Consider the following 22,009-nt stretch of genomic DNA (forward strand, 5'->3'; position numbering starts at 1 on the left):
TAGAATAACCAATAATCAAATCATTGTTTCTTTTCTTTAGCTTACTGTGAGAAATGTAACTCAGCTTTATGTTGGAGGTTTAATGGATTTTTTACAACACTCAGAAAGAATTAAATTAGAATTTAATACTCCTATATTTCGTCCTAGTCACTAGGACATCTACGGGGATTACAAAAACTTACAATACTAAGCCCAACCACGTGGGTGACACTAAACTCCTATCTAGGTGGAGCGCCCTCTAAGGGCGGTAGTAGGTGGCCTGGAATGTAAGGTGGGACCTCTGGTGATGAGTGTTTCCCAAATCTTCGGAAGCTTAATGCAACCGTATTTGTTAAGATTTGGTTGGTTTCTGAGAGCTGCTGCTGCTTCTAAGAAAAGTCTCTCTTTCTTGAATTTGCTGTGGTGGAGCATGGTGGTTTTCTTCCATGATACTCTGTGGGTGGTGTCCAAAACATGGTCAGCCAAGCCTGAATGGCAATAGTTGTGTTTAACGATGTACGACTTGTGTTCCTCCAGGCGGATGGATGCTGATCTGCCTGTCTGTCCAAAGTATGCAAGCTTACAGGAACAGGGTACTTTGTAAACTCCAGGCAGAGAGAGAGGGGGGAGCTGATCTTTCATAGAACGGATAAGGGTAGCAAGTTTGCAGTAGGGCTTATATGCTGTGTGTAGGTTATACTTTTTTAGTATCTTGGCTATTTTTTCCGAAGTGCCTCGGATGTAGGATATGGTGATGGCATTTTTAAATTCTTGTTGACGAGAGGGACGGGGAATGGGGGAGGAATTGATTATTTTTTTGATACTGTGTTCACTGTAGCCATTGGAGAGGAAAGTTCTGTGTATGTGGTTAAGCTCAGTAGTGAGGGCGGTTTCACTGGAACAAAGATTGTGGGCTCTCTTGGTAAGGGTTTTAATGATGCCATATTGTTGTGAGGGGTGGTGGTGGGAGAGTTTGTGAATGTATCTGCCTGTGTGTGTGGGTTTTCTGTATACAGTGAAGGCAAGTGTATCATTGGGCAGGCGCGTGACTAAGGTGTCTAGGAAGGGTAAACAATTGTTCTTTTCCTTTTCCATAGTAAACTGGATTCTTGGATGTAGGCTATTGAGATGACCGAGGAAGGAGTCTAACGTGTCTGGGCCATGAGGCCAAATGGAGAACACATCATCTACATATCTTATGGAAACATATCTACATACCATAATGGAAAAGGAAAAGAACAATTGTTTACAAAGTACCCTGTTCCTGTAAGCTTGCGTACTTTGGACAGACAGGCAGATCAGCATCCGTCCGCCTGGAGGAACACAAGTTGTACATCATTAAACACAACTATGGCCATTCAGGCTTGGCTGACCATGTTTTGGACACCACCCACAGAGTATCATGGAAGAAAACCACCATGCTCCACCACAGCAAATTCAAGAAAGAGAGACTTTTCTTAGAAGCAGCAGCAGCAGCTCTTAGAAACCAACCAAATCTTAACAAATACGGTTGCATTAAGCTTCTGAAGATTTGGGAAACACTCATCACCAGAGGTCCCACCTTACATTCCAGGCCACCTACTACTACTGCCCTTAGAGGGCGCTCCACCTAGATAGGACTTTAGTGTCACCCACGTGGTTGGGTTTAGTATTGTAAGTTTTTGTATGCATGTTACATTAATTGTTTTTGTAATCCCCATAGATGTCCTAGTGACTAGGACGAAATATAGGAGTATTAAATTCTAATTTAATTCTTTCTGAGTGTTGAAAAAAATCCATTAAACCTCCAACATAATGTCCTCACAGCACTTAAGCCTCTACACAAGAAGTAACTCAGCTTGTCCTTGTATATTTGTATATACTCCAGATGATGACCTTAATATGAAAGTCGAAATGTCGGGAAATTAAAATAGTTATTTAAACATGGTTGTAAAGTCCATAATTTCTAAAATAAATAAATGTCAAATAATGTTTAAAAAAAAAATAGAGTCTCTGTAGCTCTGTTAGTATAGATGAGGTCCTTTGGTTGGAAAGATCTGGGCTCAATTCCCATCCATAGTACAAGGAACTTTTATGTCGTCTCTTTCGACTAAAGGTGAGTTAGCCGGTCTCATATGGAGGTTTCGTCCCTCAGAACAGGAAAACCGGCCCTGTGACACATACAGGTTTACAGCCATGAATACTTACAATGTGAAAGAAATAGGTCCTCACCACAATATTCTTATGCCCCATAGTCAACTATTAATCACATCATGGTAGTCAACCTCCTGCACGGAGATGATACATAATGATGATTGTAAAAAAAAAAAAAAAAAAGCTTAATTGAAGAATTGTTGTCAACATATCTTGTACTTAAAATGTTATTTTATGGACAGTTGTCTTTATAATTTGATTTTATAATTGCTCCATTTATTAAATGTCTCAGGCATTTATGAACAACCAAATGGCAAGAGCCTTTCCAAAATCTGTAATATTATAAAAAATTACATGCTTGTTTGGATTAATGTACAATTATTGAAAAATAATGTTTGAAATCATTTTCATGCATTTGCTTTCAATTTTCATGAACCTTACAAATTATGCAGACCAAAACAAACAAACAAACAACAACAACGACAATAACAACAAAAAATGTTACTCTGCACAGTTTATGTTGCTTGGGAAAACTCCACTTGGGTCACACACGATTAGGAAATTCACTCACAAAAAAGAAAAATGATGAATTTTTTTTTTGTTTTCTAATGAACAGAAATGATTTTGTTTAAATATATGAAGTATTTTGAATGGAAATATATTTTTATTGTGTTAATTTTTTCACTTATTTAATATTCTTATCTTTTTTTTTTTTTGCTGCAGGAAGAAATAACATATGTTGTACATTGTGTGGAAGTATTTAAGTTGAACATGTCAGCCAGGAACCTGAAATTTATATTAATACAGGCATTATTGCTTGCTATTTATTTTTCCTCAATGGTATAGTATATTAAGAAAAACTTTATTTTGATTATTATATATATATTATAATGGTAACTAGTATCGCTGCATTGATGTATGCATGTATGTTCCTGTAACTCACTTGGTAGCAGCAGAACCCTATGGGTGGAAAGAAAGACCTGGATTAAAATCCTACCTAGCATGTGAAGAACCTTTATACTGTAAGAACTTCTAAATCGAGGGTGAGGAGTTAGGCAGTTTTATACAGAGGCAGAATCTGGTTTCATCACATGCAACAGACATAGCAAACTATGTAGTTAAGACAGCCAGGTTACTTACTTGGTTTTGAAAGGCCTTTGAGGCTAACACAACACAACACATAACAAAGGTATAGGTGATAGATGATATGATTTGATATATATGAGTGGTGCACCCAGGGAGGGGGCCAAGGGGCCCTGGCCCACTCCAAAAGAAAAAGGAAAAAAACACTAGAAAATTTTCCAAAAATGTTTTCCTAATTAAAATTCATGTTTTTTATTTATGTTGTGTCATGTCTTCTATTTCTATACTACTTATGAATTAGTGATCATTGCAGATGCTCAGTCATAGGTCGTATTGCATATTCTCAAATTGTTTACTCAACTCCCCCCCCCCCCAAGATTAAATCCTGAATGCGCCACTGATATATATATACATACATACATATAACTATGCATTGCATTGGAATACTCACTTTGCATATGGGAAGCAAAAAAAAAAAAAAAAGGATTCCAGATATTCTTCACTAGAATGAAATGAAAAACACCTTATTTAACATCCCTGACTATTTACCATCCACTAATTCAGTGCCTAGTTGTATCACTGTAATATATAAAAATTAATCATAATAATAACTTCACAAGGGAATGTATATGAGAGTATGGGATGCAAAAGTTGAAAAAAGCATTGGGAAAGTTGAGAAATTATATGAAATGTATGCAGGATATGATAAGATGATTGATGCATGCAAATAGAAAGGAGTAAGATTATTAGGTGAAAGATAGAAGAAAAGATAAATTATTCAAAAATGGCATTGTATATGAATTCCATTATGAAAAGTATGGTAAATGAGAAGATGCATATGGTACACTTTCCAGATGTAAGGATAACAGGGTGATTGAAGCTTTGGATACATAGAATAAATGAACAAGGAAGTTAGCAGTGGTTGTATATGGTTTGGTTGACCATTTATTCCAAATATATATTGGAGGTGTCACGAATAATAATAATAATAATATTCCAAAATAATTGAGGAGAGTGAATGATAACATTGTGTTGCAAATTATGTTGGTATGCTGCTCATGTATGATGAGAGAGAGAGAGATGAGAATGAGAAAATGGCTATGTAAGATGAATAGAGTAGGAGGAAGAAGAGAAAAGAGAGATGACTGGCATTGCATGGGAATCAGTTTGATCTGGATAAAACAAGATAAGTTATGAACAAGGGAAAGGATTGAGGTAATCAGGATTACATATTTAGTGATATCAGCTATCGGCCTGGTAGTGTGGATGATAATAACAAGGAAATTTATAGGCAAATTGGTTTGAAACAGGGGGATTATCATTATGGATGGTTATGGTGATTTTGATTATGAAAATACATCATAAAATGAAGAGAATGCATTTAGGAGCAAGGAGAATTAATTTTTTTGGGTTTCTGAATGACTGCTGTCTTAGAATGCAACAGAAAGTACAGAGAATGTTATTGTGAGAAAAGTGTCAAATCTTGATGAACATTAATAAGAGTAATAACTTAGTCAATGTCCACTGATATGAAGGCAGGTTGTGAGGAAAAGATATATGTGGAACTACAAGGCAGCTGATTATGGAAAGCTCAGGAGATAGCATTAAATAAGAGAATGTGATAAGGAATTAGGTGAAAAGGAAATCAATGCTGCTAGGTGGTCAAGGAATATTTGACAACAGTGAGGCCTGAATTTATTCCAAAAGTCAGAGGAGTAGGGCAGATGTATAATGGATGAACGATGAGATTAAGTATACAATCTGGAAGAAACAGAAGGCATTAGAGACATTATAAAGGAAGCACTAATCTGGTACATGAAGAGTATGAAGAGAAGGCTAAAAAGATGACACTACATAGAAAACAAAGAGTACAGCATGAGCAGCTCTTATCAATCAGTCTAAGAAAAATACAAATCTCATGGAGTACTGTCTGGTATGCCAGTAAAAGTAAGAAAGAATGAATATGGATTGTTTATTAGTTGAAAAAATAGCAGACTGATAGCCACTGCTAGCAAGTTTAAGACATTTCATGCTAGTGAGTAAGATAATTTCATGCTAATGAGTGAGAATTAAATGGTACATGGGCTAGTACTGAGTAAGTAGGATGTGAGAAATTAGTAAGTAAGCAATGTTAATTAGTTAATATGACTTCAGAAATATCAGCCCTTATTTTAAAGTAATGCTCCATATAAATTCACTGTTGAAGTTGAGATGCTTGTTTAACAAGAGCCTTATGATTGGAAATGATGGAGAAAATTGTTCCACTACAGAAAAAAGTGATAGGACTAAGTCCTCAAATTATAGTCTGGTTGCGGTGTATGGAGTTAAGTGGTTAAAGTGTTAGAGACGTTGGCGAGTGGTTAGAATCTAGGATTGGGTTGATAACAGCAGGATTTGTTGTGAGTGTGTTGGCATGGATTTATAAAGGAAGAGTTGTGTTTTGGTGCAAAAAAAAAAAAAGTAATGAATTAATTAATTATATGAAGAGTCAAAGGCTTCAAATTGGCGACATGAACTTATTTAAGTTAAGGGATATTACATCCCATTTTCTCGGCTATGAAACAATATGGGATGTAATATCCCTTAACTTAAAAAAGTAATGAATAACTACAGTGATATACGTTATGGAGTAAATGGGATGTTGAAGTTCGATACTTTTTTTTTTTTGCACCATACCATATATTACGATAGGGTAACAGATGAACTAGACAAGGTGAGGATTCATATACATTAATATATTTAGATTTTTCAAAGGTCTTCCATAGGTTGCCAACAAGTTCATATTTAAATTGCACAGATGAGGTTTAATAATAAATTATTATATATCTAGAGAGGAAGTAGGACTTGATTACATCAAGTCCTACTTCCTTCCTAGATGTATATACTAATGTGTTAGCAACACATTAGTAAACAGAAAAGCAATATCAAAACCAGTCATGATGTCTAAATTTTTGAACAAAAATTAAATTGAACCCATAAAGGGTATGACTGCTGTTGAAATTTGCTGGGAGACTGTTCTTTCTTCATTGGTTATCTCTGTATAGAAATTGGTTGATGATGTTTCAACGATAACGATTTTGTGATAGTGTTATAGTGATTTGGGATAGTTCTGTTTGAACTTCTTCATCATTGGCGATAAAGTTTCTGGCTCGATTTCTCAACATGTGGATGATGCTCAGTTTATGTGACCTATGATGGTTTGAAGAGTAATGTAGATATCGTCCAGTGTCCGGAGGTTTTTTTTGTAAATGGACAGTTTGAAATTGTTACCTTGTCTTTTAACTAGTATGTCCAGGAAGTGTAGCTGTTTGTTGTTTTCTACTTCTAGAGTAAATTTGATTTTATTGTGGAGTGAGTTGATTCAATTGATAAACATATGTAGGTTTTCCATGTTGTCCTGCCATATGATGAAGATATCATCTACATATCTCCACCATATTGAAGGTTTAGGAGTAATGTTGGTGAAGATTTCATTTTCAAATTTCTCCATGAAAAGGTCTGCACATGGTGGTGACAGAGGGCTTCCCATGGCTAGGCCTTCTAATTGTTTGTATACCTTGTTGTTAATTTTGAAGAAATTTGATTGTAGGTAATGCTTGAACATCTTTGTAATATCAGCAGGAAAGACATCTTTGATAATGTTCATGACTTCTTCTACTGGTACATTCGTGAATAAGGATACTACATCTAGACTGGCGATTATGTCTGTTTGTGTTGTTATCTTCACGTTTTTGAGTTTGTCAACTAAGTGTTGAGAATTTTTTATGTAGGATTCTATTTGTCTAATTTTTTCCAGTGCCACTTCGTCCGATTGTGGATGGCAGGTCTTCCCCCACTTACCTATTGGCTAAGCACCTAGCGAACTTACTTAAGGGAAAAATTAGACAAACAGAATCCTACATAAAAAATTCTCAGCACTTTGTTGACAAACCCAACGTCTTTCCTACATTGGACAAACCCAACATCTTTCCTCATTGGACAAACTTCAAGAAGCCTGGAAATAAGATAGAAAGAACATGTTGGCCATGTAAATCACAACAGAATGATCACCTCCGGGTTAGCACATCACTTTTCAACTTCGAACCACACTATAGACTGGAACAACAGCTCTATGCCCTACGTAGATGAAGATTACAGACATTGATTATTTAAAGACGCAGCAGTAGTGCTACGTACAGGCAGCAACCTAAGCAGAAATCAAGGGGCCATACTGAACGATACTTAGAAAAATCTAATTAATTTCCTCAGTTCAACAGAACTACAGTACGTGAATAATCATATTACGCGTTTGCATGTAACGCGTGTTCATGATTCTGAGTAGAAAGTCACAATTCATACAGACATGTCACGCGAATGTGTTACCTTAGCTACCTAACAGGTACTAACATTTTTTGTATTCTTAAACCTTTTTTGCATTTATCAATTTTTTTTTGTACTGTGCAAGCCTTGAGAAAGCTAGTCAGTTACTAGCGAAACCAGTAGGCAATATTGTACGAACATATGTACAAATTAAAAATCTATGGTCAGTTTAACAATAAGTCTTATATTTTTTAACATTTTACGACCAAAAATATGTATAATTTAAATAGATCTTTGTTATATTCCCATGATTTCTCAACTATTTCTCATAAAGTAAAAATCTGATTCTGACAGAATCTATTTGGCCTGAATCCAGCTTGTTCTTCACCAAGCTTTTCTTCCACAATTCTTTTCAATGATTTCTCAAGTATACTTGTATAAATCTTACCAGGAACACTCATTAGGGAAATACCACTGTAATTCTCATATCAGCTTTATTTCCCTTTTTATATATGGATACTATGAGAGCTCTACTCCAACCCTTGGGAATTCGCCTTCTGTCCGGGCCTTCTGAACTGTGCAGTGCAACCACTATAAGACTTTTATACCTCCATACTTCAGCATTTCTGGTCAGATATCATCTACTCCAGCTGTCTTTCCACATTTCAAGCCTTTGATGGCTTTTTCTACTTCAAGTATGGATATGTATTCCTGACTGTATGCCTGTTGAGTGTTTTTTGCCACTGTGCTATCACTGCTTGTATTCATTTAGCAATTTTTCAAAGTAATTACTTCATACTTCAAGGATATCGTTTTCTCCATTTTTCGCATCACCTTTATCATCTCTAATTCCTTTTACAACACTCTTTCCCCCATTTCCGAGTTTCTTCAACAACCTCCAGAATATGTTGCCACCTTCTTGATATTTATTTTCTATGTTCTTACCAAAGTCTTCCCATGACTTTTGTTTAGCTAGTTTTATACAGTGTTTAGCTTTCTTACATTTGTCTCTGTATTCTCTAAGAGCACAAACTGACTTATTTGCCAGGAACTTTTGATATGCTTTCTTCTTTTCCTTCACTGCCTCTTTAACTTCTTGTTCCACCATGGAGTTCTGATTTTTCTATTGCTGCAGACATCCTCAACACATACCTTTCTGGTTGAATCAATCAGGGTTTTCTTCAAGGCTTGACACTGAATCTTCAAGGTTTGGTTCTTGTTCTCAAACTCTTTTATTTTTCTTCAATAATCTTTGTGTATTTAGTCTACAGTTCACATCTGAGAGCTGCTCAACTTTTATTCGCTTTAAAACTTTCTTACATCTTCTTCTTTTCAGAAATTCAATTTTATCCTGCTCAAGACTAAATAGTGATCACTTCCAATTTCAAATCCTTCCTCTGTACACTGGTGTCCTGCACCAGGGAGAAAACATCACTATCAACAATAACATAGTCAATGAGACTTTTCTTATTCCTTGCCTCTTTTCTCCATGTGAATTTGTGCACATTTTTATGTTGGAACATGGTGTTAGTAATAACCAGTCCATGTCCTGAGCAGAAATCCAATAGATATTTGCCAATATTATTAGCTTTGCTCTTTTCTCCAAATTTTCCGAAAATATTTCTGTATGTCTCACATACAGAAATATTTCCTACTCTGCTATTTTGATCCCCAACAAGGACCAACTTTTCCTTTTTCATTGTGTCAGTTGCTTTTTCTAAAGCCTCAAAAAATTCCTCCACTTCTACCTTAGTAGAACCTTCTGTGGTTCTACCATAGGCACAAATAAGTCTCATTGTCCAGTTCCTCATTCTGATATTTGCCCACATCACTCTACTTGAGACTGCCTGACATTCAAGAAAATGAGCCTCGTATTTTGTGCTGAATACTATGGCTACTCCTTCTTTTCCTTGATTGTCATTGCCTGAATATAACATTTGTATTTATTGCTCAGAAAGATCTCACCAGTTTTTGTCTTTTTTGTTTCAGTCACCCCTATTGTCTATCTGGTACTTATTTAATTCCTCAGCTAGCTCCATTTCTTTGCCATTCAGGCTTTTTATTGAATGAATTGACTGACCTGCTTGTTCACTGGATTGTAATCCAATTGAACATGGCTGGGATGCTTTGCATTTCTGTTCGACTAGTGCCACCACGATCGCTTCAAGAGCTCGAAATTGCTCTCACAGAAGAGTGGAGAAATATCACATAAGAACTGTTTGATCTTATCTGGTTCATGCAATCAAGATGTACTGCTGTTTTGGCTGTTAATGGAGACCATACGTCCTATTAAAAATTAACAAAAGCATTTTTGGCTATTCTTGTTGTTATTCTTGTTAAAATTATTCATGCTAAAATGTACAATTTGTTAAATTTGTAATAAATATCACACGACAGAAACTAAAATATCCCCTAATTGTTTTGACCAGTATAAATAATTAATAAATAAAAAAGTTATTAAAAGTTTAAATTCCTTCTCGACTTATCAGCCACCCTGTATAATGGAATTATTTTGCACTTCTCTTTTTTTTTTTTTAGCATGTGTTAGCATATGCTAAGTCATGCTAAAAAACCTCTAACTCACTTATCTGTTTTTAAATCCAGTTATACCTGACCATCCAGAGAGCTATGTATCATCATCATCATCATCATCATCATCAAATTCCTGCCATGTATCCTCAAGAGATGTACAGGGATATTATGATAGTACTACATGAAGAACTTACATCATTACTAACTTCCTGTCAACAATTATCATTCAAATTAATCTGTTATCTGTCAAGACTCTATGTATTTGCCTGGAATGTGTACCTTATGAAAATGAATACTGACAACTCTGCTATTTCTGACACTTGACTACCATTTACAATTCACCAGAGGTATTCTTCTGTGGTCATTCTTCTTTTTACTTGATACATAATGATAAAATTCTCTTAAATTTCCCTTGGCCTGCTTGGCTAACTTCTTTTCATAAATAAATTTCACCATCCTCATCATAACCATTGCTCTCCAGCCTGCTTTTCATATTTCTCCTACGCCTTATCATCACTTTTTCTCATGGTATCGATCTACATTTCCCTTTTATTCAGCATTGTTTTAAAATGTTATTTATTCATTCAACTCCCATTCTGTTTATTCATTTTATTTTCATACAATTTATTCTCAACTCTGGGAAGAGCAATCACAACTTTCAGGCATCCTTTGACTGTTCACTTGATTTCAGGCATCCTATACACTGTTGTTAACTCATTCTCACAGAAAACAGCCTAACTTATTGTCTGTACTGCTCATACTACCATCATCATTAGAGATTTCTACTTTGGTTAGATTTAACCCCTCTGCATTTATTCCTACTGACTTCTTGTCATTCCTTCCTGAATACACCAAACCAAACCCATCATATTTTGTCAACCAGGTCTCATTAAATGTCCATAATTTTTGGTTCTGCTCTATCTACTAATACTGAGAATTCATTGCCTTTATTCCTATACCAGTCTGATGAATATTCAGTAACTCTTATTTGAACTTACCATGTCAAATAAGAAGCTGGAATTTATTCCTAAACCAAATCATTTTTTCCCTCTCCAATTCCATTCAGTATTGTGAACAGTACTGTCGACAGGGTGTAGCATAGAGGCAGCCTGCCTCATGGTACGACTTAATAAGGGTGCTCATCCACCATATTACGGTAGGCAGCGTCGCTACGCTAACACTTTCTGTTAGCGTAGTTTTCCAAGCTTAAATTGATTAAAAATTATTTGTGAACAGCAATGACCCATGAAAGATTGGTTGGTGTAGCAACTATATCGATAGAGGCAGACATAGTTTATAATTTAAATTTAGAAGAGCTTATAAACAGTTTTCTTGTGCGATATCCCCATAGAGCAAACATTTAATTAATATTATTATGTAATTGTTTTGCATTAATGTTTCTCTTGTAATAAAAACAAAATAGCAATTAGAGATTTTCTTATATTTTTGTCTTATAATCCATCAGGGGTGATATTTAATTATTTACCTCAGGGCGCAATCTAATCTAGCGACAGCTCTGATTGTGAAGCACTCAAAGCCTCGAAACACTTTTTTCTTGTTACTTACACATTACTCATCTCACCTGTTTTACATTGTTGTCATGATGTTGCACTCTTAGACCTCCATTCATTTTTACATCCCTCTAGCATGCATCACTACCTGATATGCCAGCTCATTTGATCTCTCTCTCATTTATAATTTTGCAATATACCTCACGTTCTTCAATATGCCTGATCAACACAGTTCAAACACCATCCACCTTTTCCCTATAAACTATTCGAATTTGCTAACACATACTATCAACACATGCTACATCATATAAAGTGTTTCATGTTAAATACAGTGGACTCATGCTCCTATTGTTATAGTATACTACAAAAATGCAGTTATCAATATATATAAATAATTATAAAATAAGCACTCAACTATATACACCAATTAAAAATACATTTAGATTAATTAATAATAAACAACTAATTATTAATTAAACAAACATACTCATAGAAGACTAAATATTAAAAAACAACTTACCTCCTCATCAGCTACAACAAATCATTGCTGCATTATATCAGTCTCTGGATAAGGAGAAATATATATTATTATTATTATTATTATTATTATTCGTGGCACCTCCAAGGAGTTCAAAGACTCACCGTGGGAGGACACCCACTGTACAGCTCTCTGTCTCCACCACTACCAATCAACTACATCAGCGCCATCCACTGACCACCACCACCACCACCACAACAAGTATTTTTTGTCTGTAAATTGCTTGTGTTCTGAAGGGCCTATTTGTCTGTATGTGGGATGAAAAACCTGAGTTTCCGGGAGAAAAAACCCTGCTTCCTTCTTATGAGATCGGCTAACTCACCTTCAATTGAAAAAGTCTATATAAAGATTTCTCCCGTCACGACGGGAAGCGAACTCAGACCTTTTCCAATCGAAGGACACAATGTACCGTCGTTCTTCCAATTGTGCTATGGAGGCACTTAATTATAGTATATGTAGATTGATTTTTTTTTTTTTTGACTTATAAAGGCATTTCACAGATGGTGACATGGCATATTGGTGTACACTTTGAGAGAGATGAGAAAGGATAATAAATTAGAGAGAGAGAGAGAGAGAGATATGGCTGATGTTTCTAAATGTTGTGTATGTGGAAAACAATATCCTGAAAAAGGAAAGTAACCAGTCACAGTTACAGAGTTCTGTTTTTAGTCCACAGCTGTTCATCTTATTTATTAATGGTATTTCATGTAGCTAGACAAGTAATATTCAGTTGTTTCAGATTTCAAAGTTTGAGAAAGTGCTAAGAAATTATGCTAATATCAAGTCCCATCAGAGAAATATTTAAATACAGTATAGCTTAGACAGATGAGATATGCTGCCTTTTTAATATTAATAAGTGTAGGGTGTAGAAGTGCAGGGCTATGTACTACAGTATATTGTTATAAACCGTGTTCCAGGATGTGGATGCGATTTGGGGGGAAGGGTTTATGGTGGACAAAGGCTGATGTTATTTTGGATTTGTAATTGAACAAACTAAGTCTGTGAAGCCAGTGTGTTATGTTTGTTAACTGTATGTGCCCTTCTGGCTGGTTTGCCTGTTTTGTAGAATGAAAAGACAAGGGATTGAAGTTGAGATTGCAAGTGTTATATCGATGACTATGCAGTGTACTGCTACTGATAAGGAGAATGCTGAGTTATGATGAGGAAACTCCAGAGAGAAGTCAGAAGTAAGTTACTAAGACAATATCAGGAGTCCAGAAAGTTAGCTATGGAGGAAGTTTTAGGAAAATATTAATTGCAGTATTTAGTGAAGTGAAAAGAAGTGATATGATAGCGAAATTTAAGTTGGTTGTGAGGATTTCACAGGATTAAAATGGAAAGGATTATGCATAGAGTGAAGAGTGAGAGGGATGACAGAACAAGAGCCGTTTTTTTTTGCGATTGAGTGAGGATATAACGAAAAAGAAATGAGGAATAAATTTTTTTCCATATTGTGGAACAGTGAATCTATGATGATCTTGAGAGAAAAATCTTAGAATCAACAGAAATTGTAATAAATTCTGTTCACCTTAATGTCAACCTCAGCCACAACCTTTCTGATTGGTACTCCTCTGCTTCTTCTTCTTTTCAGCCATTTTGTGTCCACTGCTGCTGGACGAAGGCCTCCTCGAGTTCTTTCCACCTTTCTCTGTTCTTGGTAATGGTTGACCAATTTTCCCCAACAAAATTTGACAATCATCACTCCACCTTCTTTTAGGATGTCCTTGGCCTCGTTTCCCTTCTTTCGGAATACAGTTCATTAGTATGGTGGTGCATCGCTCATCTTTTCTTCTGGATTGATCCAGCCCATTTCCATTTTAGTCGCTTATGGCGAAGAATGATGTCAGTGATGTGAGTCTGGCTTCTTATCCAGATGTTTTGCTTCTTATCTTTTAATGTGATGCCTAGCATCAACCTCTCCATTAAAATTTTTTTTTTGAGTTCTTGTTAGTTTATTTGCCAGTGCTTTTGTTAACGACCAAGTTTTACAACCATATGAAACGACTGAAAGTATACACTGGTTAAATGTCTTCCTTTTTAAACAGAGTGGGACATCACTCTGTTTAAAATTTTAAAAATTGTTTTGAAAAATGCTTTTCAATTTTCTGAATGTACTCCAGGCAAGTTGAACTTTCCTATTTATTTCCTTTTGGAGTCCACAGTTTAGATCAATGAGATGACCTAAGTATGTATATGAAGAGACTCTTTCCAAGAAATTGTTTTCTATATTATGTTTTTTGGTGTTACAAAATGATTAAACATGATTTTAGTTTTTTCTCTGTTTATTTTTAGACTGACTTTTCTGCTTTCATGATATAGATCTTCTATCATTATATTAAGGTCTTCTGGAGTGTTTGCAAAAAGGTTCTGTTATTAATTTTTATACCAAGGTTTGTCCAGTTTATATTATTAAATATTTCTTGAAGGACTGCTGTAGAGATTTTAGGTGATAGAGTCTCCTTGTCAGACACCTTTTTCAATTGATATTTTATTGCTACTTCTGTGAAGTTGGATTGTTGCAGTGTGGTATATTGCCTGGAGGAGGTCCATATATTCTCCAGGAACTCCCTGCTTCGGGAGTGCTTTGATTATTGCATTAGTTTTGATGGAATGAAATGCTTTTTCATAATCAATGAAGGCTAAACAGAGAGGCAATTGGTTTTCTTCTGCTTTTTGTATTATTTATTTTACTGCATGAATATGATAAATTGTGTTAAAGCCTTTACAGAATCCTGCTTGTTTTACTGTTTGATTTGAGTCTAGAAGAGGGGTTAACCTGTTTGTTATTATTTTTGTGAGAATTTTGTACAGATTAGAGAGAATACTATTTGTTCTATTACTTCTTCTTTGTCCCCTTTTTTAAATAACAGTATCAGAGTGAATATTAATTGATTAATTTTATGCGAAATAGGTCTTCACCAGGACATTTTCCATTTTTTTTGTTTTAATGCTTGTTTTATTTCATCTGAAGTGAATGGGGAGATGAATTCTATATGCGATTGGAGAAGAGTTATTTATATTTGATTTACCTATTGAAGGATCACTATAGAGATCTTTATAAAATTCTTCTAGCCTCCTTAGGATTTGTTCATGGTTCCTTATTGTAGTTCCATTCTTATCTTTTATTGTAGTTATTTGACTTTTGCCAACTGATAAATGCTTTCTTAGTATTTTCATATTTTTATTGTTTTCAATTGTTTCTTTTATTTTTTTAGTGTTATAATATCTTATTTCGTTTTTCATTTTTTTCCTTATTGTTTTGCATAGTTGCATATTCTATTTTAGAAATTACTCCTCTGCTATTCAACTATTATTAGTTCTCATTCAAGAGACCAACAATATGGCTTGTCCACAAATTCATTCTAATATGAGCAATCCATTGATAATTTAGAACTTTGGTTATGTACCTAAGTAATGTTTTTATCTCTCTCTCTTTCTTTTTTCTCATCTCTTCCCTGTAATATGCACTTGATGAATTCTTCTAGAAAGTCGAAACTAGTAGTGCCTTTGGAAATAAATTAGTTATTTTATATTTTATCTTTTGACTATATAGTCATATAAGTTATTTTTGTTAAGAACATGTACAATAGCTGTGAAAATTTAATCTATGAAAAAAAAAAATACATATATATATATATATCACTTCCACACACACACACACACACACACACACACACACACACACACACACACACACACACACACAAAGAGGCCACATATATAGTCATATATGTTATTTGGCTATATAGTCATATAAGTTATTTTTGTTAAAAACATGTACAATAGCTGTGAAAATTTAATCTATGAAAAAAAATACATACATATATATATATATATATATATCACTTCCACACACACACACACACACACACACACACACACACACACACACACACACACATACACACACACACACACAAGAGGCCACAAGACCTATAGCAAATAGGTGCTTGTGTGGATTAAGGGCAAGAGCAAAGAAATCTGTTCATATTCTTCTTAAAGAGGGTTGTAGTCCTTGGGAAATACTTCATGTGTAAAGCTGTTCCACAGAACTGAGGTAGATGGAGTAAAAGATCACTAGGAATAACATGATCAGTGCATCTGCAGTACAACTGTAAAAGGATGTTAGGAAGCTGCTGCTCGTGTTACTGTAGGATTAGCAGAAATGGGGGCATAATTGATGCTAGTTCTGCTGAACATTGACCATGGAAATATCTATGGTACAATGTAGAAACTGATTGCTTCCACATTGTATCTCATATAATCAACAAGATTGCCCTCAAGTATTGCAGGCTTCAGTGTATATTGTAAATGAAGGTGGAATTTTTGTCTCAAGCCACTCCGGATAGGCTGTTTTCTTTAATTAGGCTACGCTGATATAATTTTGGAAAACCATGGCTTAGATATAGGATTGGAATATTGAAGAGAGTCAGGGAGGAATGTTAAGAAATTATCCTTGGAAAACCTCATTCCAAGGATAATTTCTTAACAAAAGGGAGGAGTAAAAGTCTTGAAGATCTTCCCACTTCTCATTGTTGCAATGCCAGACTACATGAGTCTAATCTTGAAAGGTACCTGTGGCATGACTATAAACAACAAATTACATGATAACTACAGTAATTAACTTTAATGAAATGAATGTACAGATATGTCTTACTGAAAATAACAGTAATTCATTTAACTGCCTAGGATGTATGATTACATATGAAAATGAAAAAGATATAAACCTAAAAATTGCAAAATATTTAAAAATAACAGATGTAATTAATTCTATATTTAAACCTAACTTAGTCCAAAAACAAACCAGACTAAAAGTAAGCAATGCATTAGCCCTACCAAGCCTATTGTATGAAAGTGAAAACTGGACAATAAAATAAAAGGACAAACAAAGATTAATAACAGCTGAAATGAAGTTTATGAGAAACACTTCAAAGTATACTCTATTCTAGTGCTTCCCAAACTTATGGATGTAAAGGCCCCCTTTGGAAAAATTAAAATATTTCATGCCCCCCCATCAAAAAAAAAATCGTAATACAGACATATATTATTATAATATTTATTGTATTTATATTCAAGATTTTGCATTTAAAACCTTTTTTGTGCTTCTTATCAATTTGGAAATGAAACTTATATGAATAAGCATATATTTACTAACATTCATTAAGCGCCAAAATAAGCAGGAAGCAAAATTTGTGAACCAACACCAATGTGTGTTTTTTTCCATTAAAATATAAAAAATAACAAAAAGAAATAATAAATAATAGAAATTAAATACGTTTCTTTTAAGATTAAAATAGAACTACTTAATCTTAAAACATTTTTAATTTGTTTTCATTATTTCACGTCCTCCTCAACAAAACTTGCAGTCACCAAGGGGGGCCGCGGCCCATGGTTTAGGAAGTGCCACTCTATTTGATCACAAAAGAAATGAAGAAATTATGAAAGAATTAAACCGGGAATCAGTAATAGAAAAAATTAAAAAATATAAACATAAATGGATGGAATATGTTGAAAGAATGAAAACAGATTACCAAAACAAGCCTTAAACTAAAAACCACTAGGAAAAAGAAAACCAAAAAATTAAGAGATTCAACAATGACTTCTAAGGCCGGAACAGGCCACTCTAGGTCTAAATCCTTGACAAGCATGATGATGATGAAAATAACAGTACATCATCAGTGCATGAAAACAAGCAAATCAAAGAAGCAGGAATACAAGGTACATGCAACAATCAATTTACCAATTAAAAACTGTTGCCACATACTAGAAATTAATATATTAATAAATAATATTATTAAAACTATTTTTGATGGTTACATAAAATGAGGCATTAGAGAGACAATTATTCCAATTCAGATTTGGCTGATGTAAAAGGGCTTCGCAACTTTCTTTGAAAATAGGTTTAATCATATTATTTAATATATTATATGTATCGATTGTTATATGTACCTTATATTCCCATTTCTTTGATTTGCTTGTTTCTACACATTTATGTTGTACTGTTATTTTCAGTATGAAATATCTGTACTTTCATTTCATTAAAGTTAATAACTGTGGTTATCGTGTAATTTGTTATTTATAGACTACACGAGGCTGTGAAAGGCTGAGAGGAGGATGTTCCACAAGAGATGAAACTCGGATTCGATTGTAAACTGAATTACCCAGAGAAGCAGTCATCTCCACAGTGTACCTCGAAGGATAACTGGTTAAGAAAAAACCCAGAGTATTTGATGCATGAAGAGGATTGTTGGGGATCCTGGTCGGTTGTCAGGAGATGAATGATTTGTTTTAAATCATTACTCACAGCAAATATCTCTGCTTTTCTTTCACCTTTGTAATTTCCTTTTTTGGAATTCGAAAAAGGAAGTTAGTTAAAAATATGGACATCAGTGTTGCCAAGGCAGATAACATGCTATTAGGGAATTTGGATTGTATGAAATCAATTTTGTGGATAAAAAGTTAAAGAGGTCACTGTGGTTTTCAGAACTAGTGAAATGGTAATGAAAAACAAATGAATGAGGCATAATGAAGAAATGCCTCATTCATTTGTTATTCTCATATAGTAGAAATGAAAAAATGCCTCATTCAATATAGAAAATTAGGCTATAGATGAAAAAGGAGAAATTCAATTATTATCATCATCAGATCTCTATGGAATCAAAAGACGAATGTGGTAGGTCTCACCATCGTACATGCATAGATATCTTCTTACTGGGCTTTAAATGGTGGTTCCACACACACACACACACACACACACACACACACACACACACACACACACACACACACACACACACACACACACATGCACGCACGCACACACATGCACGCACGCACACACATGCACGCACGCACACACAGAGAGAGAGAGAGAGAAAAAATTTACTGTCTCCTCACTCACCACACTCTCAGGCAATTCATTCCTACCACTCTCCTTCCAAAAAAAAAAAAAAAAAACTACCCTCCCACCCCACTGCTCATATTTTTCCTTATACAGCTTCCATGGATGGCCTCCCCTGTCTCCCCCTCATTTTATGAAAAATCTCATTCACATTGATGATGAATACAAATTGCATTCCTTCAATCTGTATTCATCATTCCGGAGATTAGCAACCACCTTAGTCCATCATCTTTGACCTTTTCCAATATCTCTTCATTCTTTTGAAAACAAAGTGAACAGATCTATGCACAATGATACATATGTAGACTGATCAAAGGCTTATACAATGGAATGAAAACATCTTTACTTCTACACTTTAGTGCCCTCCACATCACTGACATGATCAAAATTTTAGAAATGTGTCTTCAAAACTTCAAGTCCTTGTCCATCATCACTCCCCCAGATCTTTTATCTCTTCTACCTCCTCTAAGGTCTACTAGCCAATTGCATTCTCTGCATTCAATTTATGCTTTTTGAATTTAAAACCCTACACTTTGCAACATTGAACTAGTTAACTTTCTCATTTGCCTGCTTGGCCAGTCTATTCAAATCTTCTTTCATGCAAAGATACAGCACATGCTCTACTTCTCATACTTCTTCCCAACTTTGCATCATTCTCAAAGAGCTGAAACAGCTATTAACTTGGTAACTATCAGACAACCAATCTCTAATCCAGTGCACTAATCTACTATCCAACCCCATTCTTTCCAGTTTAATCAGCAGCTTGTCATGTAGCAATTTATCATAGGACTTTGCAAAATCTAAATATACCACTGTGTATGCATCTCCATTGTCCAATTCATTTGTTACCTTGGTAAAATAAGTGAGTAGATTGCTAAAACACAATCTTCCTTTAGCAAATCCTCACTTCCCATCAAGGAGAACATTGCTGTTATCAACACACACACACACGCGCGCGCGCGCATGCACACACACACACACACACACATGGAGCCTTAGTTTTATCATATCTCCCTTATGAAAGGGAAGAACAATTTGGCCATTTTTCCACTCCTTTGGAACTTGTCCCGGTCTAAGACTCATGTTAACAGTAGCATATTAATGCTATTGTTAACTGAGTGAAACATTTCCTCAAAACATGCAGTAATAAAAAAAGAAAAAAAGCTTTTGGCTTTTTTCTTTTTTTTTTGGCCCATTAGCTAATCACTGCACTTTTGCTACTCTTGCCTGCAAGTCACCTTTCTTGCCTGCTCTTTGTAATACTTGTGCAACTAATTATTGCCATTCATCCCATGCTGCCTCCATAATGCCTTTTTCTTCCAGATTGCATGCCTAACCTCCTTAGTCATCAATTTTACCCCTATTTATTTTACCTTAGCATCAATTTTATCTTATTTAATCTCCTGGCCTTTGGAATATATTTAGACATTGTTTCTGCCAGACAGTTTCTGAGTAGGGCCCAAGCAGCATTAACCTCTTTCCTATCCAATTTCACATTCCATGATATAGCTACAGTTCATAACTTGAGTTTGTTGTAATCACCAGCCTTATAGTTCCATATATATCCCCATTTCATAGAAATCCTCATAGAGGATTTCTTTGACACCACCCAAGTGACCACTTCTGGTCAATCATCAAATCTTCCTCCAGATAGACTGCCACATGGTAAGTTGGTGTGCATGTTGTTGAGGGAGATGGAGATGGATAATAGAACAATGAGGTAAAGATAGTGATTGCCTGAGAGATTACAGCAAGTTGTGTGTGTGTGTGTGTGTGTGTGGGAGGGAGCATAAGGAAATGAAATGTTACAGAAAAGGAAGGTAACCACTATGATGATAATGACATAGGATTTAGCCTTTTGGCCACTGCTGTTCAATTATTTGTTAATGACATTTCATGTAGTTTAACAAAGATATTTGTTTTTTTTTGCAGATAATACAAAGGTGTGTGTGTGTGTGGTGGTGGTGGGGGGGAGGGGATAATTAGAGTGGTGTAAGTGGCAAGTGTATTCAAGAAGGTCAAGCTGTTATTTTGAATGAATAAGTGGGACTGCTTTAACTTTGCTAAGTACAAAGGTTGATTCTGTGTACTTATTATACTGCACTTCAGGAGGTGGATGAAATCCATTAGTCAACAGAGACCTAAAATTTGTGTGGGGAGACACATTGCATAGAGATCATCTCTAGAAATTGTATAAGAGTATGATGAGAAAAGGAATGAGAACTAGGTTTTTTACATCCACTCATCCATCAAGTTCTAGATGAGTGGAATGCATTGCCAGCAGATATTGCAAATGTAAAAATTGTCAATGAGGTTGTTGTTTACACTCCTCCTACTTGCCATATCTCTTGCAGTGAGTCTGCCGACTCCATATCTGGTCTTAATAATAACTTTTGGGAACATAACGCTTCAAATTTATTTCAGTTAAAAATGCTAATTCCAAACTGTCTCAGACAATACAGAATAAATATATTCTGTATTGTCTGAGGTATCTCGCTAATTCGAACCTCTTTAGTCCGAACCCCTCCAGTAATCCCAATTGCGGTTTGAAAGAAAAAAAGTTTTATTTATTACGTATTATTATTTTGTGTACTATTATTTTTATTTAATAATTATTATTTTAACTATTATTATTTATTTTATTATTATTACAGTACAGTATTTTTTTCATACTGTTGATTGTACTGTTATACTGTAGTCTTATTTTGATTTATTATGTGTTCATGCTTGCTTTTTTATACCGTACACAAATGTAAATTTCACAAACAGATGTTACGAAATGGATTACAGGTAGAACCGAAAATGAATTCGAAATCAAATCAGATGCTGAAATTATAAATATGACTCTGCAGAATGAATTAGATGATGATAACAATAAAGAACTCGAAAAAAAAGTAAGGCATGAACAGTTTTTATGTGTTATAAAAACTGTTCATGCTGTTGCATGTTTTAATGTGTTGACAGTTGACAGTTGACAGTTTTAATGTGTATAGAATGGGCTAAGCAGAATGATATGCCATTCCACAAAATTTT

General features: G+C 34.8%; 1 protein-coding gene across 3 annotated transcripts in view; it reads left to right on the forward strand.

The window, feature by feature from the left end:
• Positions 1 to 22,009, forward strand: part of LOC150100738 (beta-galactosidase-like) — a 381,618-nt gene that overhangs the window by 93,979 nt on the left and 265,630 nt on the right. For 2 of the 3 annotated variants that reach the window (XM_090401983.1, XM_090401982.1), the window contains exon 3: positions 2,840 to 2,952. In XM_090401983.1, coding sequence (XP_090258109.1) covers positions 2,884 to 2,952 — 69 coding nt within the window. In that variant the 5' untranslated portion in view covers positions 2,840 to 2,883. Of the gene's footprint in view, positions 1 to 2,839; positions 2,955 to 22,009 lie in introns of those variants that run through there. The other variant, XM_090401984.1, reaches the window with a different exon arrangement.

This window comes from Typopeltis vanoorti, chromosome 12 (assembly GCF_054136105.1).
Source record: "Typopeltis vanoorti isolate ZY-2024b chromosome 12, IOZ_Tvanoo_1.0, whole genome shotgun sequence".
In the NCBI taxonomy this organism is placed as follows: domain Eukaryota; kingdom Metazoa; phylum Arthropoda; class Arachnida; order Uropygi; family Thelyphonidae; genus Typopeltis; species Typopeltis vanoorti.